The sequence below is a fragment of the Astyanax mexicanus genome, chromosome 1 (assembly GCF_023375975.1).
Source record: "Astyanax mexicanus isolate ESR-SI-001 chromosome 1, AstMex3_surface, whole genome shotgun sequence".
NCBI classification, from domain to species: domain Eukaryota; kingdom Metazoa; phylum Chordata; class Actinopteri; order Characiformes; family Acestrorhamphidae; genus Astyanax; species Astyanax mexicanus.
In genome coordinates, this window is record NC_064408.1 from 121,377,602 (window position 1) to 121,396,930 (window position 19,329).

General features: G+C 40.2%; 1 protein-coding gene across 2 annotated transcripts in view; it reads left to right on the forward strand.

The window, feature by feature from the left end:
- The first annotated feature begins 12,331 nt into the window (after positions 1 to 12,331).
- Positions 12,332 to 19,329, forward strand: part of LOC103028203 (mannosyl-oligosaccharide 1,2-alpha-mannosidase IA) — a 366,316-nt gene continuing 359,318 nt past the window's right edge. For both annotated transcript variants that reach the window (XM_049467576.1, XM_049467575.1), the window contains exon 1: positions 12,332 to 13,746. In XM_049467576.1, the coding sequence (XP_049323533.1) occupies positions 13,234 to 13,746 (513 nt within the window). In that variant the 5' untranslated portion in view covers positions 12,332 to 13,233. The remainder of the gene's footprint in view (positions 13,747 to 19,329) is intronic.

Genomic DNA, 19,329 nt, shown 5'->3' on the forward strand with positions numbered 1-19,329 from the left:
TACACAAGAAAGTGAAGATTAAAAAAAACAGAAATTGTTTAAAACAATTCCAGAATTTAATCAAAATTATATATAACCTGAAAAAAACATTTGATACTCTTATTTTTATTATATATATTTTTTCAAAGTTCAAGCTTAATACTTAAATTTTCAGTTTTTTTTTTTTTTTTCAAATCGACAAATCTTTTGTCCCTGATTTGGCTCCATACGGCCATGACTAATTTTAAAATAATGTAATTTATGTGCTGCCAATAAGCGCAGAGCGTGTGAATAATAATAACCGAGCCGTGTTGCGTGTGGCTCCCCGCGAGTGTTTATTTATTCAGATTCCTCCTCCGGCTCCATTTGCGTAATTCATTTATTTGTCACGCGGCATCCCCGGCAGTCGGGGCGCGGGAGTGTGCTCGGGCGAGATTAATGTGATCCGTTCGTATTAAAGCTGTGTTTATTTTGCTGGGATGGTTTTTTAATGCTGGAAATTGGTGCTGGTCTGAGTCGTTTAGGTGGCATTAGTAACGACGGTACAGAGATGATAGATGTGATTACTGTTCTGGATCTATAGAACGCATCTAAAAGGGAAATGAAGGCCTGATCTCGGCTTCCAGCGCTCAGCGTATTTATTAGCATTCACTCCTCCGGACGGGAAAAGCGGCCTCAGCGTTTGCGAGGGAATGCTTAATGAGTCTGATTGCACTTTGTTGGGCGTACGTCTTCGTTAAGGCGAGAGGTATGGAGTCAAAAAAGGGTCATAAAGATTTTGAGTTTGTAAAACAGAAGTCACAAATGTACTGAAACTTGTAACTGCGTTTAAACAACTGCATGCACGAAAATCCAAATCCACAAATTAACTGGAATGTGCAAGCTTGAAACAGAAAGTAATATTAATAATAATTCAAATGTACGAATGTGAAAAAAATATTTTAATTATATATAAATATATATTTTTTAATTTGTAAATCCAATCTCTTCAATGTATGAATCAGTACTGCTCAAATGGCTCAAGCTGGGTCAGACCAAAAATCACATGGAATTTGTGAGGTTGTAAATGTGACAGTGGGCGTTTTTCACTGTGGAGCTAAAAATCCTCTCATTCATCTTCTCTGCTGCGTGTGCGAAGCTCTAGCTGCAGTTGCGACTTTTGACCCTGTTTTGACGCCTGATTGATGGACCAATAGGAAAGCAGATTACGGGGTTTGTTTAACCAATCAGAACAATGGGTGGGTCTCTGCAGCTCGGAGTACTGGGCGTGTCGAAAGGTGGTTGTCTATTGGTCTATTGGAGCTGACGTTTTGGAGTCGGCCACCATGCGCCCCCCAGTGGATTAATTTACACTGAGGAAGGAGTTTAATAAACCGATAATATTCATAACTCTACCAATTTTTACCCGATTTACACACGGTTTGGTTTGTTACAAACAGCAGAGATGTAGTTATGATACAGGACACTGTCACACATTACAAATATGTGCTTTCATGCTGAAATACTTTACATTATGCTCTTTATCAAAGACAGACATATGGTATAGCATATTAATTAGTACATAAATTAATTAATTTATATATATATATATATGGGCGGCACGGTGGCGCAGTGGGTAGCACTTCCGCCTCACAGCCTGGGTTCGATTCCCGGCTGGGGCGTCCCGGGTCTTTCTGTGTGGAGTTTGCACGTTCTCCCCGTGTCTGCGTGGGTTTCCTCCTGGTTCTCCGGTTTCCTCCCACAGGCCAAAGACGGCACGTTCAGGCTAATTGGAACTTGGTTGAAATTGCCCCTTAGGTGTGAGTGTGTGAGTGAATGTGTCTGTGTGTCTGTCTGTGTCTGTCTGCCCTGCGATGGATTGGCGGCCTGTCCAGGGTGTATCCTGCCTTCCGCCCGATGCCGGCTGGGATAGGCTCCAGCACCCCCCCCGTGACCCTTAATGGATGAAGCGGTTGATAATGACTTGACTTGACTATATATATATAATTTGTGTGTGTGTGAGTGTGTGCATCTATGTACATAAATATAAAATTAATTCATATTATTAGAACATAATATAAAGTATTTCAGCATGAAAGCACGTATTTGTAATGTGTAAATCGGGTAAAAAATTGGTAGAGTTATGAATATTATTGTCTTATTAAACTCCTTCCTCAGTGTAAATTGATCCACTGGGGGGCGCATGGTGGCCGACTCCAAAATGGCCACACTTTCGACACGCCCACACCTTTCGACACGCCCAGTACTCCGAGCTGCAGAGACCCACCCATTGTTCTGATTGGTTAAACAAACCCCGTAATCTGATTGGTCCGGATAAAGCTTTCCTATTGGTCCATCAATCAGGCGTCAAAACAGGGTCAAAATTCGCAACTGCAGCTAGAGCTTCGCACACGCAGCAGAGAAGATGAATGAGAGGATTTTTAGCTCCACAGTGAAAAACGCCCACTGTCACATTTACAACCTCACAAATTCCATGTGATTTTTGGTCTGACCCAGCTTAAGCCATTTGAGCAGTACTGATTCACACATTGAAGAGATTGGATTTACAAATTAAAAAATATATATTTATATATAATTAAAATATTTTTTTCACATTCGTACATTTGAATTATTATTAATATTACTTTCTGTTTCAAGTTTGCACATTCCAGTTAATTTGTGGATTTGGATTTTCGTGCATGTAGTTGTTTAAACGCAGTTACAAGTTTCAGTACATTTGTGACTTCTGTTTTACAAACTCAAAATCTTTATGACCCTTTTTTGACTCCATAGAGAGGTGCCATTAATTGCGAGATTCCGCAGCAGCCTCGTTTATATTCATTCCGTGTTTCAGAAGGTGCATGCTTACAGAAAACAGAACAGCAAGAAGTAGTGCAGTGTGGAAGTGTGGAAGGGACCCAATATTAGAACTAGGTCCATTTCTCCACTCCTAAAAATGATACCACAGAAAAAAAGCAGAAATTGTTTTAAAATAAACTTTTTTATTTTAAGAGCACGCAGGATTTAGCACCCCCGCCATGAAAAGCACCACCTCTCGGGATCGCGTTACTAATTAAAATGAACTTAAGCAATTATCTCTGCTTTTATGAAGAAGACGTATGTATGAGTGTGTGTTTGTGTGAGTGTGTGTTTGTGTGAGTGTGTGTGTTTGAGTGAGTGTGTGTGTTTGTGTAAGTGTGTGTTTGTGTGAGTGTGTGTGTTTGTGTGAGTGTGTGTGTTTGTGTGAGTGTGTGTGTTTGTGTGAGTGTGTGTGTTTGTGTGAGTTAGTGTTTGTGTGAGATTGTTTGTGTGTATGTGTGTGTTTGTGAATATGTGTGCATGTGTGTTTGAGTGAGTGTGTGTGTGTGTATGTGTGTGTGTGTGTGTGTGTTTGTGTGAGTTAGTGTTTGTGTGAGATTGTTTGTGTGTATGTGTGTGTTTGTGAATATGTGTGCATGTGTGTTTGAGTGAGTGTGTGTTTGTGTGAGTGTGTGTGTGAGTATGTGTGTTTGTGTGAGTTAGTGTTTGTGTGAGATTGTTTTTGTGTGTGTGTGCGTGTGTGTGTGTGAGTTATTGAGCGTGTATGTGCATTTTCTAAGTAAAGTTAAAGCCTAGAAGACAGTGTGCATGCGCACTACTATGGTGCTGAACTCAGCACCCCTGCCAGGAAAAGCACCCTCTCTCAGGAAAGACTGCAGGTGACGTTTCTTTTTCCTTATTTCTTACGAGTCAGCGTAGCTTAAAAAAAAAAGTATGTTAGGTATTTCCATTTTCTAAAGTAAAGTTAAAGCCAAGAACATGTAGGTGCACGCTCCCGAGAGGGGGTGCTTTTCATGGCGGGGGTGCAAATTTAGGCACTAATGGTGCCCAATTTAACACCCCCACAAGGAAAAGCACTCCCTCTCGGGATCACGTTTCTAATTAAAGTTAGCTAAAGCAATTGTCTCTGCTTTTATCAAGAAGACATTGTGCATCCGCTGCCGAGAGAAGTACTCATACCCCTTGAACCTTTTCACATTTTGTCACCTTACATACCTTGCCACAAACATAAATATATTTTATTATGATTTTATGTGATAGACAAACAAAAAAAAATGCATAAGTGGAAAGTGGAACGAAAAGGATACATGGTTTTTAAACATTTTTAACAAATAAAAAACTGAAAAGTGTGACCTGCAAAAGTATTCAGTACTTTGTAGAGCCACAATTCACTTCAGTTACAACTGTAAGTGCTTTGGGGGTTGTCTCTACCAGCTTTGCGCATCTAGAGACTGAGATTTTAGATTTTTGCTCATTCTTTTTGCTAAAACAGCTCAAGCTTAGCCAAGTTGGATGGATTACTTTTTTAAACTCATCCATAAAGGCCAGATTTGTGGAGAGCATGACTTATGATAGTTGTCCAGTGGACAGATTCTTCCATCTGAGCTGTGGATTTCTGCAGCTCCTCCAGAGTGACCATGGGCCTCTCATGGCTGCCTCTCTGATGAGTGTTCTGCTTGCTTGATCTGTCAGTTTGAGTGAATAGTAGGTTTGTAGAAACAGTTGTAGAATACTTTTTCTTTATTTTTGGATGATGGATTGATAAAACAGTGCTGCTTGTGATGCTCAAAGCTTGGGATATGTTTTTATAACCTATAACCCTGCTTTAAACTTCTAAACGTCTCCGCAACTTTTTCAATCTCTGAGCTGTCTGGTGAGTTCCTTGGTCTTTGTGATGCTTGTGATGTTTGTCTTTCACTTAAAATCTCAATAAATTACATTTAAGTTTGTGGGTTTTAAGGTGACAAAATGTGGAAAAGTTCTTTGTCTTGCAAATTCTTTTTTAGTTATTAGCGTTATTAAGTAGAGCTTTACTGAAATCAGTGGTTGGGAAAAAATATTCCTGGCCACCTGACGGCAACACGGTTTGGCAGACAGCGCGTTACGCATCGCCCAGAACCCCCAGCGGTGAGTTTGACAGTAAACAGGTAGAAACTGAGGCCAGGACGGATCTAACGGCGCCAGCCTGAGCATCTTCACTTTCATTCATATTCCTGCCAGCGGCGGCGTGAAGCGGACCCCCTGTGTAGGCAGGAGCAGTCATGGGGTCAACTGAAGACTTTACACCTCCTGCAGAGCTGTCAGCTGGAGACGGTTCCTGCAGAAGAGCAGCCAGGAACAGCCCACTGCTGATACAGCGCGTCCAAGGACTTCTGGAAAATGGAAAACCTATCAGCTAGAGGTTAAGAGGGAGTTTAATATGGTAGTAAAAGTGGTATTTTTGTGAGATAGCAGCATGGATAACTTGATCTTCATGTAAACCCTTTGGGATTATACTTGGATTTCTGCATAAATTAGTCATTAAATGTGTTCTGATCTTCATCTACGTCACAACAATAGACAAACACAGTCTGATTAAACTAATACCACACAAACAAAATTATATATTTGCATGGTTTTATTGAACACAACATGTTAACATTCACAGTGAGGGTGGAGAACATATATGAACCTCAAGACTAATGACTTTTCTAAGAGCTGGATGTGTTGGTTGAAGCTGCCCTGCCCTATAAAAAAAAAACACACAGGTTTGAGTTTGCTGTTCTTAAGAAGCATAAAAGCTTCACATAAAAGCTCTCAGAAGACCTACGTTCAAGAATTGTTGACTTGCATGAAGCTGGAAAGGGTTACAAAAGTATCTCTAAAAGCCTTGATGTTCATGTGTCCACGGTAAGACAGACGATCTACAAATGAAGAAAGTTCAGCACTGTTGCTGCTACTCTCCCTAGGCGTGGTAAAGTCCTGTAAAGATGACTGTAAGAGCACAGCGCGGAATGATTTGTTTGAACACAACATGTTAACATTCACAGTGAGGGTGGTTAAAAGTATGTGAATCTTTAGATTTAATAACTGGTTGATGCTCATTTGGCAGCAAAAACCTCAACCAATCGTTTCCTGTAGTTGCAGATCAGCCCTGCAGAACAGTCAGGAGTAATTCTGGATCATTCCTCTTCATTAAACTGTTTCAGTTTAGCTTTAATATTATGGGATATCTGGTGTGAATCGCTCTCTTGAGGTCATGATGCCACAGAGCATCTCAATTAGGTTCAGGAGGTCAGGACTCTCCAGAAGGTGCTGTGTTTATTTTCTTCTGTTGAAGTCGTTCATTCGGATGTTGATTTACTTCTATGTTTTGGGTCGTTGTCCTGTTGCATCATCCATCCTCTGTTGAGCTTCAGTTGGCGGACAGATGCTCTTAAGTTTTCCTGCAAAATGTCTTGGTAAACTTGCAATTTTATTTTTCCGTTGATGACGGCAATCCGTCCAGACCCTGAGGCAGCAAAGCAAAGCAGCCCCACACCATGATGCCCCCTCCACCATGTTTCACAGTTGGGATGAGGTTTTGATGATGGTGTGTTGTGCCTTTTTTCTCCACACATAGTGTTGTGTGATCCTTCCAAACAACTCAATTTTGGTTTCATCTATCCACAGTTTATTTAGCCAGTACTGCTGTGGAACATCCAGGTGCTCTTCTGCAAACTTTAAACATGCTGCAATTTTTTTTTTTGGACAGCAGTGGCTTCCTCCGTGGAGTCCTCCCATGAACTACATTCCTGTTGCATGTTTTCCTTATTGTAGATTTTTTTACAGAAATGTTAACAGCATGTGCCAGAGATTTCTGTAAGTCTTCAGCTGACACTCATTGATCATTCTGCGCTGTGCTCTTGCAGTCATCTTTACAGGATTTCAAAGAAGGGTTCCTATGTTAACATGTAACTTGGCCTGTTAGGATGTTTTTGATTGAAATAGCTTTTGATTTCAGTGAATGTTAAAGCCTCCTAATGCTCCAAATTCAACAAATTACCATTTTCAGTTCTTTATAACCTATAAAATGTTTTGAAACTCTGCTGTGCATAATAATTTGGAACCGTGCATTTTGAGTTTTTGAATTTTTGAAGAATATACTGTTATCATCGAGAGGTTTGGTCAGTAAAATTCAATTTATACTCTAATGGGTGATGACTTTTATTGTACTTACTGTCATTTTCGTCAACCTTTTAGGGAAATCAGTATTTCAGTATAATCAGTATAATTTGGGACGTGGTGTATAGGTGTATTAAACACCTTCCTCAGTGTAAAAAATGCACTTGGGCACATGGTTGTAGCAGCTGATGTCTATGTATATATGTCTATATATATGTCTATGCATATATGTCTATGTCAGGGGTCGGCAATTGGCGGCTTGTGAGGCAATTTAAAATTAATATGCATCTCTGATGAATTTTTGTTTACATTCCTCCCCTGTTTCTCTCTCTGTTGCGCTTGGCGTGACTTAAGTTTCCACCTGTTCTCGTTTTTGCGCACGTTCCTGGGCTCCCAATCTCGGCGTTTTTTTCCAGGCCGTGTCCCAATTCACTAGCCAGGGCAGTGGTAGTGTATTGTACCGCGACCCTGATGACACAGGTTCTTCTTGGGTTTACCTGCTTTGAGATCAACTGTTCTGCAATTGGGTTCAACAACCCTCTGGCCTGGGGAGCTACTAGTCTGTAGAACTCCATCCCATTACACTTCATTTTCTAAAACAGACTTTTTTTGTGTGGCCCAGCGATATAGATATTATGTTATGGGATGTACACAGTGTTTTTAATAAGCTTCTTGTGTACTTTTTAAGTTATTTATGGCTTGTTTTAAAAGTCAGGACTCTCCGGATTCTAGCAAGGAGGTGTGAAGCTACTTTGAGTTGGATAACGGTGTAAAAAGCGATTTATCAGGGGCCCGTTGTACAGAGTGCTGGGCAAAAAGCACAAAATTACTGGATCTCAGAAAGCTTCAACAAAGGTTAGTATTCTTTATCATGTTTTACTACACCAAAAGTCAACTTAACGCCGGAGTTCTCCTTTTAAAAAGCTTAGTTGGATGTTTGGATCAAGTTCTTCTAATTCACTGCACAGATCGGTTTACAATCTATTTTAATTGTTTCCATGATCTCAATATATTTAAACCAAAGCTATTTCAGAGTAAGAGATGCTATGTTCTATTGGAAAAACACTAAAATGTGCAGGACTGGGGCTCCTCCAGGAATAGCCGACCCTCAGCACTGGGCCTGGTGACCCGAGGCTCGCTTGTGGTAGCTCCAGATTGTCACGTTCTCTTGATTAATGCTTTCTTTTCTGGGAAGTTTCTACAAACGCTGATGTCAGCAGTTTGTCCGAACACATTTGGATATATAGTGCAGCTCATTAGTCAAATCGGTGAAAACACTCTGCTCTCAGCAGTTCCTGCAGGAGTGGAGGGTCTGCGGATCAGCAGACGAGTACCGGATCCAAAGTGACAGCTGATATTGGAGTTTGATTAGAACTGTGTGCTGAACTATAACCAGACTCAATGAATTTACAGGGAGGCGGATTTTTACTTTTAGTTTTGTAGCTTTTAACAAATGTAAATCTCATCAACACCAATGCTCGTGCTGAGCAGGAAGAGAGCACTTCAGTTTCTGTATCAGTTTCTCTGATTTTACTATTTATAGGTTTATGTTTGAGTAAAATGAACAGTGTTGTTTTATTCTATAAACTACAGACAACATTTCTCCCAAATTCTAAATAAAAATATTTTCATTTAGAGCATTTATTTGAAGAAAATGAGAAATGGCTGAAATAGCAAAAGAAAAAAAGATGCAGAGCTTCATATTCATAAAGTTTTTAGAGTTCAGAAATCAATATTTGGGGGAATAACCCTGGTTGGTTTTTAATCACAGTTTTTTTTCATGCATCTTGGCATCATGTTCTCCTCCACCAGTCTTACACACTGCTTTTGGATAACTTTATGCTATTCACTCCTTGGTTTGATGGTTTGTGATCATCCATCTTCCTCTTGATTGTATTCCAGAGGTTTTCAATTAGGTAAAATCAAAAAAACTCATCATTTTTTAAATGGTCACTTTTTTTTTCCAGTGCTGTATTTTTAAAAGAATACCCAACATAACATTATTAAAATTAATACATACCAACTCACATACTAAATGTACTATTTTGGAACAATTTATGGCAACCTAAGCATATTTCAGTTGTAATTAAGCTATATTTAAATACAACATATGTCACCTATGTCACAATACCTGCACCTTTAAGATCAGCTTCTCCAGAGTACTAACAGCCGACTCCCCCCCCCCCCCCCCCCTCCCACACACCTGTGGGCCATCAGCTGATTACATGGACTATATATACCTGGACATTTGCTTAGTTTAATTGCTAGATATTGCCACTTTTAGTGACTTATCGAGCGTTTACCTTCAGTGTTTATATTTCTGGTTTTTTTTTTATATTTATTCTTGCCTGTCCTTGACTACTTTTATGCCTTTTTTTGGGATTTATTCCTGGTTTTGAACTCTGCCTGATTTTTGAACTACGATCTTACCTTGTGTTTTTCGATTTAATAAACCTGCCTGCATTTGCATCCAAACTACCTTGGTTGGTTCTTACAACATAATTATAATAGAACTACAAATGTTGCAGAAATGTTGAAAATTCTGGTTTTCTCTTTAATCTTCTCCATAAAAGAACCTAAACGCTGACCGCTCCTAAAATAGCTCACTGAACGGATGCTAATTCTCCCAGGCATCGATATCCTGTTAGTTACTGCACATGCTAGCTATCTGCTTCCTGCTTGTTTCCACTTAGCTTCCTGTAACAGGAGAAAGCTCAGGGTGCTTTGGGGACTGCAGTTAATGACCGGCCCTCGGGGGGCAGCTCCACTGATCAGCTGCTCGCTGGAGGAATTAGGAAAAAGGCTAATTTTTTTGCTTCCCTCTGCATTACCTGCCCACCCCCATTATCCACCCCTCCTACCCCTGCTGCACACCTCCAGCGAACTTTCTTTCTGCTGCGTTCGGCTCTTCCTCTAAACTGGAACCATTAATCTAATTTGGTCTGTGGACGACGTGGCCTGAGCTCAATTACGCTCCTCGCTCTGCTTACGAACACTGGAATTGAAATCCAGTCGGAGCAGATCGATCGGTACAGCAGCAACATGTGTGTGTGGTATTTTGGGAGTAATTGATGCTATTTCGGGAGTGTGGCGCGATGTAGAAGCCTGAACCCAACACAATGCCCAATCTCAGCTCAGGTCGTGTCAGACTGAGATTTTCCATCACTTTTCTAGGGATTTGTCGGGTCAGGCTCAAGAAAATGGTCTATGTTTGGTAGATTTTTTTATTTAATTTTATATAAAGCTATGGCATGGCATAATAATTTACACTAGAGTAATAGTAGATTACAAAATAATCTCTATTATAGCAAAGTAACAAATCCCCAGGGGCAGGGCCAGAGTGGGTCCCTTTTTCAGCCCGGCCCGGCCCAAATCCGGCCCACTTTTTCCACGGAGGAGGAATTTAAATAAATAAAACAGCAGCTAGCTCTTACAATGCCTTTTTATTGTTCAAGTTCAAGTATATGTTGGTAAGTTAACAGAACACCCTTCACTTAAACATGTTTCATTCAAATTTTAATCAGATAAAGATTTAAAAGGTAAAAATGTAATTTTATGAATTAATATTACTTAGAAGCCTTTACAAAATTCATTGAAAACACTTAAAATGATTTAACTGAAAATGTAATGTTCAAAATATGGTAAAAAACAGGATTTTTTTTGCACATTTGGCAGCTTCTTCTTACATCGTCATTATTTATTTAATCTGGCCTTTTCAGCTCCACCTGGCCTCTTTTTACCCTCCATCACAGCCGACTGACGCTTTGCGCTTTTCTGTTGCAATATGTAATTTTATCGCTCCAGAAAAGACCACTCGTGGGTGCAACCAACTCAAACATTTGGGAGGGGAGAATTATTTCAGATGGTTAAACCCATCTAATCTACTGCGAAGTCCGGGCTGTGCTGTCAGATAAATAGAGAATGCATACGTAGTTAAATGGAAATGAATGCAAGAATAAGATTAGATAAGGGACAGAAAAGTGTCAAAATTATTTTTTACGTCCAAACGGCCCAAACTCGAAATTGACATGAGCTGGCCCATCGGGACTCCTCCCGAATCTCCCGATTAGCCACTCCGGGCCTGCCCAGGGATGTTTCTAGCCCTTTTCAGGGCCATTTCAAGGCACCTGGGGGCTCCCATGCAAAAAATAAAATAAAATCTGATATTGTTATTTAGAAGGAATCCAGTTTAAAAAAACAACCCAAGCAATAAGTTAAGATACCTGTATTTTCATTGCGTGTTTTCATGTAGAAATAATTCAGGACTCTGTCACACATTACAAATATGTGCTTTCATGCTGAAATACTTTGTTTTATGCTCTTTAACAAAGACAGACGTATGGTACGGCATATTGATAAGTGTATAAATGAATAAATATTATTTTTTAACATGTTTTAATAAGCTTTTTGTGCACTTTTTAAGTTATTAATGCCTCGTTTTAAATGTCAGGGCTTTGTGGATTCTACCAATGAGGTGTGAAACTACTAAAAGCATGAATAACGTTGGAAAAAACGTTTTATCTGGGCAAAATATGCCATGAAGTGGCTGTTTTAAAGATTGCTGGGCAAAATCCTGGATCTCATGAAGTATTTAGTCCTTTTTATTATGTTTTACTACAACAAAAGTCATTTTCTTTAAGAGACAGTGGATATATGATATATATACTCAAGTACAGATTATTGCATAATCACAGGCTTACTTCTTGTGTCTAAACTTAACTATTTGCTGCAGGTTTAAGCATTCTGCTGTTTAAGAATTGGAGACATGGAGACCATTTTCACTTTGTCTCTTTCTTATTATTATTGAATCATTAACACTGATCTTAACTGAGGCTTTAAGTGAGATCCTGCAGTTCTTTAAATGTTGTTCTGGGTTCTTTTGGGACCTCCTGGATGAGTTGTTCATGCCCTTTTGGAGTAATTTTGGAGTTTTCTCACCTGTTACACCTATAAATAGCAAAATTAGAAAAACTGATATATACAAAGAGAGAGAGAGAGAGAGAGAGAGAGAGAGAGTGTGTTACCCTCGCCCACCACTAGGTGGGCACAGCAGCACACACTTCAGACTCCCAACTCGCAACACACACATACACACACACACACTCTCTCTCTCTTTTTATTCCATCAGATCGCTCGTGTATCCCTCCTTTCTTTCCCGCTCAGCCTTCTTCTTCTTCTTCTTCTTCTTCTTTACATCCACACTGCAACTACACCCCTCCCTCCCTCCATCCCTCCTTCATCCCTCCTCCGCTCGTGAACGCGCAGCCGGCTCGATCTGCGCGAGCGTGCGCGCGCACAGCAGAGCAGAGCAGATCAGGGCAGGCGGCGGAAAGCAGGCAGAGGGAGAAAGAGGGAGAGAAGCAGGACGATCCTCCGCGTGCCTCCTTTTGGATCTATAGAACACAACACAACACAACAGACGCACGCGCGCTGGAACTGCTTTTACGCATACGCGCGCGCGCTTTCTTTCGTTTTTTTCTTTCGTTTTGGCCGCTTGTACGTGTTTTTCTCTCTCTCTCTGTCGCGTGCACGCCGCTGCAGCGAGGAGGAAGCCTGACTGCTGCTGCTGCTTCTGCTGCTGCTGTTTTGGCTCGGATGGGCGTGCGCGCGCGTGTGCGTGTGTGTGCGCGTGCGCGTGGCTCTCCGGACGCATGGACTTAATAGCAGCAGCTGCTGCCGGTGCTGGTGGATGTAGTGCTGTTGTTGTGGTCGGGTCTCTGTGCGCGTGCACGTGAACCGGGACGGAGCGTGGGGCTTCTGTGATGACGTCACGGCCGCCCCCCGCCGCCCCCAAGTCGCGTGCGTTTCGTGTTCGTGTGTCCCTGCGTGTCGACGGCGGCGTGTCAACAACTCGCGCGCCGGTGGTGTTGGCGGCGGTGGTGGCCGTTCCTCCTCATCGGCATCTTCATCTTCATCACTATCTTCATCACCAGGAGGAGCGAGAGCAACAGTATCGCAGGTGTTTCCGTTATTTTGGCCACTGAGGTCCCCGCTTGCATTCATTCATTCATACATTCATGCGCGCGGGAGTCGCCGCCTGGCACAACCAGAGTCCGCTGTTGTGCTGTCTTGCGTCATGACGCGCCGGAGCGCGAGGCGTTTTTGACGCAAGCCGCGCGCGTGCCACAGCCGCTCTGAGCGCAAGCGAGTGCGAGAGCGAGAGGAGGGCATGAGACACGGTGCACGTGCGTTTGGAGAGGTGCTCAACGCGTAGCGAGAGAGAGACATACAGAGAGAAAAAGAAAAAGTGTTTGGAGGAGAAAATAAATAAACTCCGTGCGTAAAAGCGCGCGACCGGTGACCGGTTCGTAAATGGTGTTCAGGAAGATCCCCGGTGTGTCTGCGCCGGGCATGGGGCTCCGTCTGTCCCAGAAGTTCGTCTTCCTGCTGTTCCTGTCCGGCTTGGTCACGCTGTGCTTCGGCGCGCTCTTCTTCCTGCCAGACTCGGTGCGCCTCAAGCGCATCTTCTTATCCAAGAGCGAGAGCCCGCCGGTGACCGTGCGCTCCGAGGGAGAGACCCGGGACCTCACGAAGAAGAGCGCCGGAGAGCCCCTGAGGGCGCTGGAGGCGCCCGCCGGCAAGCTGAGGGTCAGTCGGAGACCTTCTGTAACGCACGATGCCCGGAGCCTGGAGAGGTCAGTGGGCACCCTGGAGAGGACGCAGGTGGACGCGGTGGACGCAGCCCGGGATTTAGAGCGCAAGGACGGCAGGAAAGGGTCTAACTCTGAGATGATCAACAAGTGTCTCCTGAAACCCGCGCTTGGAGTTGATCGTGGAAAACCTACGGACCCCCAGACCGTCCAGCGGCGGGACAAAGTCAGAGAGGTAAGATAAACACGAGCTCAGCTCCTGTCAGTGTGTATATATATTTATTTATATATTTATTTGTGCTGGACAGTGAGTGAACAGTGTGTTTGTTGTGTTGCTGTTGGTCTGAACTGATGAGCTTCATTAAGAATCTACAGCTTCTATCTAAGCCTAGACCTGAGAGACCGCTGCCGCGCGGTCACTGACCCACACTGAGGTTAATGATGCACTGAACCCAACTTTAACATTCTGACTGAAATGTAACAAAATGTAGCATCTGGCTCAAACCGAAATAAAACAAAATGTAACATTTTTGTCTGAAAACATTTGACTGATATAGAAAAAAGTGTAACATTTGGCTGAAACTAAAACAGTGTATACTGTAGCATCTGTAAAACCAAAACCGGACAAAAAGGAACACTGAAACTAAATATTAACAAAATGACCAAAATGTAACATTTATCTCAAAACAAAAACATAACATTTTTGTGCGAAAACAAAATCTTACGAAATTGGCTGAAACCGAACAAAATGTTAAATGTGATTGGAACCAAAAACTAACAAAATGTCACACTTTGCTGAAACCGAAGTCAAAAACGTAACATTTTTGGCTGAAACCAAAACTGAACAAAAAGTCAAACTTGGTTAAAGCTAAAAACTGACAAAATGTAAATACTAACAAAATGTAATATTTTTGGCTGAAACTAAAAACTGACAAAATGTAACATTTGGCTGAAACCGAACAAAATGTAGCATTTGATGGAACCCAAAACTGAACAAAATGTAACACTTGGCTAAAACCTTATTGGAAAATGTAACATTTGTTAGATACGAAACCAAAAAAAAAAAAAAAACAGTAACAGTTGGCTAGAATAAAAAATTAACCAGATGTTACATTTGACTTAAATAGAAAAAAGTGTAACATTTGGCTAAAACCAAAACATTAAAAACTGTAATGTTGAATGGCTGAAACCGCAACCAACCAAAATGTAACATTTATCTCAAAACAAAAACAAACAAAATTTTACATTCACCTAAGAAAAAACTCGAACAAAACTTATAATTTTTGGCTGAAAACAAAAACATACAAAATTTAAACATTTGGCTGAAAACAAACAAAATGAAAAAAAAATGCGGCTTGAACTAAAACAAAATGTAACATTTGACTGAAACCAAAAGCAACAAAATGTAACTTTAGTTGGAAATGAAATCGAACAAAATATAACATTTAGCTGAAACCAAAACAAAAACGTCTGCATGAATGAAATGATTATTTGGTCTTTTCTCATAATGATTTCAGTTGGTGAAGGTTTGGTGCATGGCTAACTGAGATGTGTATTATTGTGTGTATGGTGGATTTGTATGAGTTGTTGCAGGCGTGTGTATATGTATGTAGTATATACTCTTCAGGGGTCTCTGTATCTGTTGGATATCTGGTGTTTTTATCTGAAGGAGACTTTAACCAAATGTTCATCATGTTTCCGTAATTAAATGCTGCTTTGAGGGCCAATGAAACGTATATTTAATGAGGAATATTATTGTGTGCTGTTGTGTTGAGTATTTTGTAAATGTGTGTGTGTTCTCATAGAGTGTTAATATGTGGAATCAGCTGAAATTATAGCACCCTACATTTCACATCAGACCCCCCCTGACTCTCAAGCAGTGAATTATACAGAAAGTTTGAGAATTCTGTAAAAATTCCTTTAAAATTTTGGATTTTTTTATTGTTTCTGTATTGCTTCATAGGTTTGTTTGTGTGAATATGAGGAAAAAAAGTATTATTTTTGACTTTATTTATATTAATACTGTATATTTGACAATTTCTACATTTTCTTTTGGTAATATACTAGTGCATCTTGAAAAAAAATAGAATATAATTAAGAAAAAGTTACTTTATTTCAGTAATTCAGTTCAAAATGTGATGTAAGCATTTATTTATTTTAAATCAGTGTCTCAGAAAAATGTTAAATTATATAAGACCAATTGGATATATTTGGCAGTGTGGGCAGTGTGCCAAGACCTGCTGGAAAATGAAATCCATAAAAGTTGTCAGCAGAGGAAAGCATGAAGTGGGGCAAGATTTCCTGGATTTCATTTTCCAGCAGGACTTGGCACACTGCCCACACTGTAGCCAAAAGTACCAATTGGTCTTATATAATATAACATTTTTCAGAGACACAGATTCTTATATATATATATATATATATATATATATATTTAGCGTGCTGAGTTATTATATAACACATTTTATTCATGTATACTTTAGAGTGAGGTAAATACAGTGCTCTATTTTTAGTGCAGTAGTTACATCTGGCACAGTTACGCTACGTTAAATTCACTGCATTGGCTTTAGCTCTGTGTGTGTGTGGTTGTGTGTGTGTGGTTGTGTGTGTGTGGTTGTGTGTGTGTGTGTGTGGTTGCGTGTGGGCCAAAACTCTTCATAAATAGATTGAATAAGTAAGGCAGCGAGACTGATTTGCTGGAGGCGCATATTTCTGCACATTTCAGTGTTTTTTTCTGCTTGGTTTCAGTTAGAGATCAGACTCTTATGGTGATTATCTATCTGTTATTATAGTGATTATCTATCTGCTGCATCAGGAGCGTACAGTAGATTAGCAGGGACACTCATTGTAGCACATAATGAAGGGCAATAGGCAGGGGCAGGTGAGTTTCTGAAGGTGCTGGAGGTGTTGTGTATTGTCTGTGTTCATTGAGCGTATGCTCCTGATGCAGCAGATGGAAATTAAGCAGAAAAACTCTGGAGTATTGCTTTAATTAGCTGATATTCCCCATAGTACTTAGACTGGGAGTGTCTAATTTTGCTTGTTCCGTTCCACCTTAAAAGGTGCAGCACTTATTTTACATTGTCACATTTAGAGTTACATTCTCTATTGTAAAAACTCTAACATTCCTTATCTAAATTTTTTTCATTCTGCCTTAAATTAATTAAGTATTATCTCTTGTTTGAATTCTCAATTTCACCTTAAATGATGTAGAAGTTACATGAGGTGAGGTGGCTCCCTTATTCCAATTCTACTACTACTATTGCTATACTATTGTACTGTTTGAATAATCTGTTCCATACTACCTTAAATGGCCATTCCACCTTAAATAGTGTAGCAGTTACGTATACAGTTATATTGTGGTGACTTTCAGATCCATTTGTAAAATCTACCTATGAGTTGAATTGTGCATCTCCTATTTGAATATTTCATCTTATTTTACTATAAATGGCAATTCCACCTTAAATGGTGTAGCAGTTACAGTATATTATGGTGACACTCTGATTCATATATAAACATCCACCTTAAAGCAATTTCATTGTGTGTCTCCTATTTGTATATTCCATTCTATTTTATTTAAATGGGCAATTCCACCTTAAATGTTGCTGCACTTTATATTTAAGATTTTTATTATAAGATTTATATTTTACCTTAAATGGTACACCAGTTATATTCTTTGGTGTCTTATTTCAATACTCAATTTCACCTTAAATGGTGCACCAGTTTAATTATTTTGCGCTTATTTAATTTGAATACTCGTTTCCACCTTAAATGGTGCAGCAGTTACATTTTCTAATCGGAGACCATTCCACCTTAAATGGTCCAGTTGTTTCATTGTGGTATGATTGCGGGAAAGTCTCAGGTAACTGCTGAACCATTTACGGTGGAATGACCTCAGGTGCTATAATGTATTTGATACACTATTTAAGGTGGTGCCTACCTCTTTAACAATGTACTTTTTTCTTTAAATGGTGCACCAGTTACATTCTTCTGGGTCTAATTTAATGGTGCAGCATTTGTAATATTTAGTGTCTTATTTAAATACTCTATTCCACCTTAAATGTTACAGCAGTTGCATTATTTGAATACTCCATTCCACCTTAACATATTCAACACTTACATTCTGTCACCTGAGGCTATTCCACCTTAAATTGTGCAGCAGTTACATTCTATTATTGGAAACCATTCCACCTTAAATGGTGCAGTTGGTTCATTTTGGTATGATTGCTGAACCATTTAAGGTGGAATCACCATAACCTCAGACACTACAATGTAATCGATGCGCTATTTAAGGTGGTGCTCCTTTACGATTTACCTTTACATTTTACAGCAGTTACATTCTTTTGTGTCTTATTTGAATGCTCCATTCCACCTTAAATGGTGCAGCAGTTGCTTTATTTTGGGTCTTGTTTGAATCCTAAATATTGCCTGTAATAGTGCAGCAGTTACATTCTGTAATTGGAGACCACTCCACCTTAAATGGTGCAGTTGTTTCACTGTGGTTTAATTGCGGAAAAGTCTCAGGTTCTGCTTTACCATTTAAGGTGGAATGACCTCAGGTGCGTTAATGCAATTGATGCACCATTTAAGGTGGAATGTATAATTCCAATAAAAAGACAACTTACATAGACTTGTTGCTTTAAGCGTGACCATTGCTTTTAATGTAATGTGTTGGTGTCCTAATACTTTTGTGCACATAGTGTAAAAAGTCATGGGACAGCAGAATCTAAGCTTTATAAAACCTGCACTGCATACGTTGTGAGGTGCTATCTTTTGAGGGAGGTCTTTTGAGGCCCCAGTCTTTTGGTTTCTCATTGTTATTGGAGAATCCACTTTGTCAGGGCTCCTGGACGCGGTCCAAAGCCGCCGTCTATTTCTGGACTTCTGCATCAGCAGTGCTCGCTCTGGTCCCCGGGTGAGGAGAACACAAGCTGGCCCTGCGCTGGAGGTCGCTCTGAGGAAAAACGAGAGGAAAACACAGCCGTTCGCCGAGGGCCTGCAGAGTGCAGAGCTTTTTATCAGCATTGAGATATTGTTCTTCACTGTGCTGATATCTGTGACATGCAAATGAGTTTTCTAACCAATCATAATGTTGATAGCATGTGCTACGATCATCATAACCAATCAGAGCTCTCTCAGAGGACTGTGTGCGTGAGCGTTATCAACTCATTTGGTTAAAAGAACAACATGCACTACTAAACAAGCCTTGGAGAGGGTTATCTGCCATGATACCTCCTCCCCATATGCAAAGCTCTCCCTGGTTGCCAGGTTGAGGACAACGGCTGGACCAACAGGAAAGCAAAAGTCTGATGCCGCAGATAGAGATTAAGCTGAAAAACTCTAACTCTGACTGCTTTAATTAGCTGATATTCCCCTCAGTAGTGAGGCCAGGAGTGTCTAATTTCGACTGTTCCTTTCCACCTTAAAAGGTGCAGCACTTGTACATTGTACATTGTCGCATTTAGAGTAACATCTACTTAACTCCAACCTTCCTTATTATTATTTTTTTCATTCCACCTTAAATTGTATTATCTCTTGGTTGAATTCTCAGTTCCACCTTAAATAATGTAACCGTTACATAGAGCTGCCTCCCTTATTTCAATTCTAATACTACTACTATTTTCTTTCAGTTTTTCTAATTTATATATTTATATATATATGTATATCTATGTATTTTCATATATTTAGCTATATATGTTCGAGTTGGTTTATTCTATAACTACAGACAACATTTCTCCCAAATTCCATATAAAAATATTGTCATTTAGAGCATTTATTTGCAGAAAATAAGAAATGGCAATATTTTGGTGGAATAACC